Consider the following 9,779-nt stretch of genomic DNA (forward strand, 5'->3'; position numbering starts at 1 on the left):
CCCAGGAGATGGATCCACGATCAGGGTACATGCCTTGCTTATGCAGGGACCTGATGCTGCATGCTCCTGCTTGTACCAGATGTGGGACTTCAGTGTGACTCCAAAGCATTAAGCTGTCCAGCCCTGTTGCTTCAGTATCACCAGAAGGGATCCTGGCCTCCCTGAGCACTGCTTAGGAGGTCTGCTTTCCCTCACCGTTCTCCCAATTCTAAATTATAAATATTTTCCCCACATTTTTCAAAGCTCTCTTATAAATTATAAGAGAATTATAAATTATAAAAATTATAACATTATTTCTTGGCATTTTCATAATGCTTGTTTTTGCAGGTATCTGCGGCATCATACTTCCAAAAAAAGACTTCCCAAATTGATAAGACTGAGGAGATGAGAGAAGAAATCACTAAAAATTCATCACCTGAAAACCCAGTTACGTGTTCACAAAACACTGAAAACCAGAGGTCAGTTCATAGAGAAACGTAGTATTCTCAAGCTTCAGTATCCCAACAAAAGGCAGACAGAAGCTGCATTACAGAATTATGCCATTCTGTTATCATTATTGTGAATATTATATTAATACTGTTAGTGGGCGTTTTGAACACTTCTAACTTTCAGAAAGATACCAGTATTCATTATTATCCATAGCACAGTGGGTAGGGCGTTTGCCTTGCACAAGGCCAACCCAGGTTCGATTTCTCCATCCCTCCCAGAGAGCCCAGCAGGCGACTGAGAGTATCCCGCCTGCACGGCAGAACCTGGCAAGCTACCCGTGGCCTGTTCAATATGCGAAAAACTATAACAACAAGTCTCACAATGGAGACGTTGCTGGTGCCCACTCGAGCAAATCGATGAGCAACATGATGACAGTGATACAGTGATTGTTAGATATGCTTTGATAAATTGTGTTTTTATAATAAGTTTCATTATTTTTTGAGTTTTTTAAACTTTATCTAAACATGGTGATTTATAAACTTGTTCCTAATACAGTTGTTTTGGCATTCGGTGTTTTAACACCAATCCCACCACCAGTGCTACCTTTCCTCCACCATTGTTCCCAATTTCCCACCCACCCTCCCAAGCCTGCCCTCTTAGAGGTGCGAAATAATTTATTTTATATCGCTTATTACATTGCTTATTACAACAAAAGGGTAAGTGGAATTATCCAAAAATATTTCAGTTAAAAAATGTTTGTGAAAATTGTTATATCTCACAGTGGAGTTTTATTAAAGTCAGTGTCTAAGTACTTACTGAGCTGTTTATTGCCAGGTGAACCTTCTGTGTTGTTTTTGCTTATTGACGTCTATGCTACTTAAACATTTAATTTGATGTGTACCTACTGGACTGTCAGTATTGTAGAATTTGGAGGTGTTGCATGGCCATTGCTCTAGGGTCTGTGGAACGGGGATGATTCTTGGCCTGCGCTCCTTCCTCCGCACCCATTTTCCCCCCAGGAGGCCTCAGACTTTCCACCCTGAAAACTGGTATGCCTGGCAGTTATGTCCTCTTGGGGTCACTTCAGAGATTAAGTCATAAAGCAGTAAAGCTCGGCAGTTTGTATGGTGGCATCTATGCTGGGGACTTTGGTAGGGCTGAGACTCAGCCCGCCCTCCCCTCACAAGGGGCATCAGATTTTTCAGTCCAAAAAATCAATGTACCCCTGATTTTCATTAGTTTGGGTTGGCGTCTCTTCCAAGATGAGTTATGTAGCTTTTAGGCTGGGCCATTTACATGGCAGCAGCTGTGGGATGTCTTTTTTTTTTTTTTTAACTAATTGTTTGTTTTGGGGTTTGGGCCACATCCAGTAGTGCTCAGGGCATACTCCTGACTCTGCATTCAGGGATCACTGTAGTGGGCTCCGGGGACTGTATGGGCGTGCTGGGGATTGAACCTGGGTTGGCTGCATACAGGGCAAATGTCCTACCCATCGTACTATTACTCCAGCCCCTAAGTTTCATTTTTTTAATTTATATAATATGGACTTACTTTACTTTGCTTTTTTTTGGTGTGTGTGTGTGTGTGTGTGTCACACCCAGCAATGCACAGGGGTTACTCCTGGCTTTGCACTCAGGAGTTACTCCTGGCGGTGCTCAGGGGACCATATGGGATAATGGGAATCAACCCAGGTCAGCCTCATGCAAGGCAAACGCCCTACCCGCTGTGCTATTGCTCCAGCCCCTTTACTTTGCTTTTAAATAGATGGTATAGCTACATGGGAGAAAGAGAAATTTAGTCAAAGTATAAAAATGATATGTGATGTAAAGTGAATTTCTTTCCTGTCCATTCAGTTTTTCTCTCCAGAAAGTCACTGCAACAAGTGTCTTATAGACTTTAGAAATTCTCTGCATATTTATCTTTTTTGTTTGTTTTACAGAAATGGTAGCAAATGCCATTTTTTCTCCACTTAAACAGCATCTTTTACAAATAATTCCCTCTTTCACAGATAATTTCATCTTTTACAGATATCCCTTTCTCCTTCCATTTCTTTCTTTTGGGGGCCATACCCAGCTGTCCTCAGTGTTTACTCTTGTCTCTGTGCTTAGAGATCACTCCTGGTGGAGCTGGGGGAACCATATATGGTACTGGAAATTGAACCACCTGGACCAATCCATTAGTGCTTGGGGCCCTCCAGGACTGCACCCATGCTCTGAGGAACATGTAGTGCCAGGAATGAAATCAGTGTCAGTAGCATGCAAGGAAAGCACATTAACCCTTATACTATCTATTCAACCTCAAGGCTCTATTTTATTTTATTTTATTTTATTTTTTTTTTTTGCTTTTTTTGGGGGGGGTCACACCCAGCGATGCTCAGGGGTTACTCCTGGCTTTGCACTCAGGAATTACTCCTGGCAGTGCTTGGGGGAACCATATGGGATGCCGGGGATTGAACCTGGGTCAGCCGCATGCAAGGCAAACGCCCTACCCGCTGTGCTATCGCTCCGGCCCTCTATTTTATTTTTAAATTATGTTTTTTTCATCGTTTTTTTTTTTAAATTTATTTTTTATTTATTCACCATGAGGTACAGTAACAAAAATTTCATGTTTGAACTTTGATCATACAGTCATCAAAATCCCCAGTATTCCCCACCTCATGCCTTCATTCCACACCTACCCCTTGCCTGTGTGGCAGACAAATTGCAACATACTCTTACTCTACTTTAGTTACCTTCGATAGTTCGAGACCAGTCCTACTGCTCCCCCCATACCTGCTGAAAATGCATGCTACACAATGTGTTTTGTATTGCTTGTTATGGATAAAATATAATGTCGCTCTAGGAATTCTAAGACTTTAATAATTAGGGTCTGCAGAAATCGCTGCAGCAAGTTGCTCGGGTCTGAGATTCGTTTGTGTGTCTCTGGATAGTGGCTGTGTGGGAGTTTAAGTAGACAGTGGGCCGATGTGGTGTCATCTCGGAGTCCCATTGGGGTGGTGGGGGGAGGAGGGCCCACTCCTCCCCTGTCCCTCGAGACTTGGGATTTGCCATCGCCACTATTCATATCTGGAGCTTCTCGCTGACTTCTAGAAAATAGGGACCACCAGGGTTCCTAAAGGCAGGCAGAGGGACAACACCTGCCCCCGTCTGGAGCAGCCCAGCGGAGAAGGCCTATTGCAAAGTCCTGGGCCATCTCTGCGGAATTTTTTTTAATGGTATTCAAATATATAACAGGAAGAGATTATTCAGACTTAGTACTTATGAATCACAGAAGTCCTATGACATACATCAAAATGCATCAAGAAAGTGAAAAGAGGGCCTGGAGAGATAATATAGTTAAATCAAACTCTTGCCTTGCATGTGGCTACAGATTTGATCACTGACCCCCACTATGATCCCCCACGCCCTGCCAAGAGTGATCCCTGAACACAGAACAAGGAGCACTGAGCATAGTCAGGTGTGGGGCCCCCCCCAAAGAAAGTTGAAATGAACTCTGAAATAAAATTAAGTTGCTGATATAGAATATTTGCCACATGCAAGGCATTGTACTATGCTCTTAAAGGAAATGCTATAGTGATAGATAACTTATAATATTACATATTATCCTTGTTTGTTTTTGTGATTCCCATTTTCAAACCATTGTGGTCTGAGAGGATAGTTGATATGATTTTTATCTTAATTTTATGAAGGTATGTTTTATGACCCTGCATCTTGGGAATGTTTCTTATGCAGTGGAGATGGGCCCTATAAAATCTATTAGGCCCATGTCTTCCATTTCTTTCTTTAACCAGTTTTTCCCTTGCTGAGTTTCTTCCTACTTACTATATCCAGCAGTGATAACAGTGTTAAAGTCTCCTACTACGTTGTTTTGCTGTCAGTATCTTCCTTTTGTCTAGTAGCAGTAGCTTTAAATATTTTGATGGTTCATCATTGGGTACATAAATATTTAGTAGTATGTGTTCTTCTTGATGTTAATTCATTATTGTCATCAGGTAGTTTTAAGTAATATGTAACATGAATATTACCAAATTTAATTTTGTGTCTTAGTTTATATCATTATGCAACATGTAATGATTAAATACAAACCTGAAAAATTGTAAAGCATTTTAAACTGTGTTTTGAGAATTAATGTTTTTCATATAAATGCTATTTTAGGCCAAAAACGGGGTTCCAGATGTGGCTGGAAGAAAACAGAAGTAGTATTTTGTCTGACAATCCAGACTTTTCAGATGAAGCAGACATAATTAAGGAAGGAATGACTAGATTTAGAGTATTAACAGCAGGAGAAAGGAAGGTAAGGATAATTTTGCTGAAATTGAGGTCTGAGTTCAATGACAGGTTTCTTTCTGTTTTTGAAAATTGAAAACATTCCAGTACTCTTGGTAAGGAAATCATGTAACTGTAATTGTCAGCTTTGGACATGTGCATATGTAACAGTTATGATTTGGCATGGATGGTAAACTTTCTGCTAAGTAAAAATGAAATTAGTACTTTTGTGCTATACATTTAGCATTCTTGTAAGGAGGAGTTTTTGCTTATTGGTTGGGTTTTTGGTTTAGGGCAGTACCCAGGATACCCAGGGCTTACTCCTGCTCAGGATTACTCCTCGTGGTGCTTGGGGAATAAACCTCTGTGGCTGTGTGCAAGGCAAGAGCGTTACTTCCTGTACTGTCTCTGGCCCCAGCAGGATTTTTGTTTTTGTTTCAGGGTAGCAAGAACCTGGCTGTTCTCAGAGCTTACTACTAGGCTCTGTGCTAAAGGGTCACTCCTGGCAGTATGATTAACCCATGTCAGCTACATGTAAGGCAAGTGCCCTACCTGATGTACTATGTATGTCTCTGGCCCTGGCCCATTGCATACATAAATGCTACTTATGTATGCAATGGATACTTAATAAGCGGGTGCTTTTTTAGAAAGCTGTTATCTTTTTCAAATCATTTTTTTTATTGGTACAGTCATAGTTTACTGTAGGATTGAAGTCACAGATTTGTAATTGCAGTGCTGCTGCACCAATCTAGTTTGTCCGGATCCTACTACCTTTGTTCCAGTCCCTGCTCGCTCCTCCTCCCTTAAAAGCTGGTTTTAGGTTCCAGTCATTCACATGGGAATGAGGACAGGTGGTGCACAACTCTTCTTTTCCTGTAAGCTTCTGCTCTGTGACCAAAGGCTCACTATGGATTTGGGTTTTGAGAGAAAAGAATGTGTGTGGTGTTTCACTTGGAATTCACTTTCCCAGGGATGGCACTGTACAACTGAGGTTTCTAGTGGTATAGATACTCTCCTTGATAAACTGGATTATATGAATAGAAGTATTAGAAAATGAGGAAACTAGAAACTGGTTTTACCACCTCTAGTCTGATATAGAATGTCACTAGCAAACTTGCGTTCTTCGCTTTTTTTAAGAATAAAAGTTTTACAAAATTTGTTTTTCATAGAATTCTAATTAATAGAATTTAATATTGACCTTAATGGCAAAGTTGTGATTGTATTTTTGAATACCTAAAATATAATTAATATTTTTACTATTAAAGAAAAAAACCAAATTGCTAGTTGGATAAGAACATTGTTGTTGCAAGAAAAAGGGACTAATCTGCAACAATGGCATGCATTAGATAGAACTAATGAAATAGGGCCAGAGAGATGGCATAGCAGGCAGGGCACTTGCCTTGCGTGCTGCTGACCTGTGTTTGGTCCTCAGTATCCCATCTGATCCCTTGAGCACTGCCAGAAGTGATGCCTGAGTACAGAGCCAGGAGTGACCCCTGAGCATTGCCGGGTATGCCCTTCCTCCCCCAAATTAATAAAATAAAGTTAGTAATTTTCAAATAAAGTTCTCTCTTCTGCTCACTAAATTTCCCTGTGACCTCAGAGACGTAGAAAAGTTGGGAGTATTTTCAGTGTATTAGTGCATTAAATTAGATTTAAAAGCCTACAAAAACTATTGATTTTTATCTTTAAAAAGTATTGCCTGTAAATTTATGCTACACATCACAATTGTAAGAAGGATTGTTATTTGTCATAATATGAATATAACTTTGCAGTTGCATATAGCATAATTACAGTTAAAAAAAATTTTTTTAAGAAAAGCCCCAAACATTTACTTCCAACTATTCTGTTATGGTGGGAAATTCTATTGCTGGAAGACCCCTTTTTCTATAGTAAATAAATAGGAAGGAAAATAAAATAGAAAGAGGAAAGAAGTTATAATAGATTAGAAGATTAAATTAACAGGCAAAACAAGTGAGCTTTGGTTCATACTGAGTGATATATATATATATGTATATATATATATTTTATATATATATGTATATATATATATAACTTTCCTTAAATGCTAAAGTGATAGTGATAAAGAACAGAGTGCTGGTTGCCAGGAGTCGGGTCTGGATGAGAAAGTGTGGGGTGTATGGGGTGGGTGGACAGCATGAGGGATCCTGTGGTGGTAGAACTGCTGTCTCTCCCTTTTATTTTATTTTATTTTGTTTTATTTATTTTTGCTTTGGTGTCATGCCTGGTGGTATTCAGGGCTGACTCCTGGCTCTGCTCTCAGGGATCACTCCTGGCCAGGTCTGGGGGATCATATGGGATGCCAGCGATTCAGTCTGGATTGCCGCATGCAAGGCAGGTGCCCTACCCACTGTACAATTGCTCTGGCCCCTGCTCTGACTTGAATGGTGTCAGTTGAATCAAACACACTAAGATGAGTAGATGTGAGACGAGAATGATAGGTCACAGGTGTGTTATTACAATACAGTGTTGCCAGATGCTAAAGTTGGGGAATTCAGGGTATACAGATCTTTCTGTATTACTGCTTGTGAACTTGGTGTGTGTGTGTGTGTGTGTGTGTGTGTAAAATGTAAAATATTTTACCTGCTCTTCAATTAAGATATTAACATGTCTTACCAATATTTAATATTACGTATAAGACATATTACTTAATATGACAAGTATTATGACATTAAGTAATGAGATATGAATAACAGTGAGAATCTTTAATGATTTAGCTTAACAGTTCAAGTGATAATTATGCTGCTTAATATTAAAAGAATGCTACCTGGAAGAGAAAGAAATCATTTCCTTCATATTTCTTTGTGTTTTTATGATCTTTTTTTCTCCAATGTTTTTATAAAGGCATGGGCCACTAAGGCCAAAGGAGAAACTGCAGATGATGGAACTGAAACGAAGAAGCGGAAATGGATAGTTTCTGAAAGTCATGAAACTGAAGACCAGAAAGAAAAGGAAAAGGAGAATCTGAATTTGCCTAAAAAGCAAAAACCATTAGATCTTTCTGTGAATCAGAAGCTGTCAGCTTTTGCCTTTAAACAGGAATAAAGGAAGAAAATGACCTTAGGAAAGTGATAGCATTAGATTTATTTTTACCATCTTTGAATCTGCCATATTTTTTTAAATGAGTTTGAGGGCCACAAGTGGCAGCGTTCAGGGATTATTCCCAGCTCAGTACTCCAAAGTGGTAATTCTCCAGTGGTGCCAGGATTGGGCCTGAGCCTCCTGCATGCAGGGCATCACTTACCCTTCTGAGCTCACTCTTGGGTTGTTGTTATTGTTGTTGTTGTTGTTGTTAGCAGTCTTAGTGTATTTTAAAAATAATTTTGAGGCAGTTATTTGTCTGTCTAATATATTAAGTATATTGGCATAGGTAACAGCATGTGAAAAAAGTATCCCCACTGCAGATTGCTCTACCCCTAACATAGAGCACCATTCAGACTCCAGAAGAATTAACTTTAGGTCACTAAGTTTAGGTTTCTAGTAAGAAAGTTCAGTGTGACTTCTCTCTTACCACCAGAGACAAGGCCTTACACCTCTGGACATTGAGTGACCTGGGGTGGGGGGATGCTTTATTTGCTGTCACATTCTGGAAAGTACTTTAGTAGTCCTTTTTCCCAAGTCTGCTGCTTCAGAGTCCTCTGTCGAAACGTGTCCTAGAGGACTGTGTTTTTAATAGGGGTGCAAAGCATATAAATAATTTTGTAGATGAATCTTTTGTATGTTTTAAAATTCATAAAATTACTTACAATTACCTATTTGTATAGCCTATTGTTTTTTTAATAAAACTTTTTAACATTTTCAAATTTAGTTTGACATTGTATCTCCATGAAGTAGAACAGTAATCTAGAAGATGTATATTGCCAGAATTTGCTCATCCACTCTTTTCTGCATATATATATCACACACAGAAGTTGAAGGTAGTATTTTGATGGCATTAGAGCCTGTAAAGAATATACTCTCGGTAAAGCATTCTGCTTGTCTGCATCAGCAGAACTTTGTGAACAGGTCTTTGAAAGTCTTGACAAGAGAATAGTTGAAGACTTAGGGGAAATATTTTAATTACCTTTTCGTTTCAAATGAACGAAACTAAATTTAAGTATTTCATTCATTTGGGGCTGTTTTCTAGGTAGGCCTTAAGAAAAGTTCAAGGGTCAGGGAGGGGAGTAAGGCAGTAAAATAATATTAAGTGGCTCAGAATTGAGGATAGTCTTTTAGGAAAGAAGAACCAAAGTACTCTGAAAATTTAGACATATTGAAGTCAGTACCTTTTTAATTGCAGAATGATTAAGGTTAAGAAAGAATACTGCTTTCTTAGGTATAGTAGAAATGACACCTGCATGTGTATGTTCATTGCAGCACTGTTTACAATAGCCAAAATCTGGAAAAAACCAGAGTACCCAAAAACAGATGACTGGTTAAAGAAACTTTGGTACATCTACACAATGGAATACTGTGCAGCTGTTAGAAAAGATGATGTCATGAACTTTGCATATAAGTGGATCAACATGGAAAGTATCATCTTAAGTGAAATGAATCAAAAAGAGAGAGACAGACATAGAAAGATGGCACTCACCCATAGAATATAAAGTAACAGAATGGGAGACTAACACCCAAGAGTAGTAGAGATAAGGACCAGGAGGTCTGCCCCACAGCTCGGAAACTGGCCTCACATGCTGGGGGAAAAGGAAGTTGAGAGAGAGAAGGGAACACCAAGTAGAGGATCTTGGGAGAACCATTCGGGTTGAAAGATGCATGCTGAAAGTAGACTATAGACCGAGCATGGTGGCCACTCAATATCTCTATTGCAAACTACAACACCCAAAAGGAGAGAAAGCGAAAGGGAATGCTCTGCCACAGAGTCAGGGTGGGGTGGTGGTAATGGGGTGGTGGTGGGAGGGATAACGGCAACACCAGTGGAGGAGAATGGGCACTGGTGGAGGGATGGGTAAACGATCACTGTATGACTGAAATGCAAACACGAACATTCATAAGTTTGTAACTGTACATCACAGTGGTTCTCTAATAAAAAAAATTTTTTAATTAAAAAAAGAATATTAAGATCTC

General features: G+C 39.4%; 1 protein-coding gene across 1 annotated transcript in view; it reads left to right on the top strand.

Annotated features, from left to right (window-relative positions):
• Nucleotides 1-9,562, top strand: part of WDHD1 (WD repeat and HMG-box DNA binding protein 1) — a 72,207-nt gene extending 62,645 nt beyond the window's left edge. Inside the window, exons 24-26 of the mRNA XM_004601759.2 lie at nt 328-458; nt 4,584-4,722; nt 7,560-9,562. Coding sequence (XP_004601816.2) covers nt 328-458; nt 4,584-4,722; nt 7,560-7,760 — 471 coding nt within the window. The 3' untranslated portion in view covers nt 7,761-9,562. The remainder of the gene's footprint in view (nt 1-327; nt 459-4,583; nt 4,723-7,559) is intronic.
• The last annotated feature ends 217 nt before the right edge of the window (nt 9,563-9,779 follow it).

The sequence above is a fragment of the Sorex araneus genome, chromosome 3, assembly GCF_027595985.1.
Source record: "Sorex araneus isolate mSorAra2 chromosome 3, mSorAra2.pri, whole genome shotgun sequence".
Lineage (NCBI taxonomy): Eukaryota > Metazoa > Chordata > Mammalia > Eulipotyphla > Soricidae > Sorex > Sorex araneus.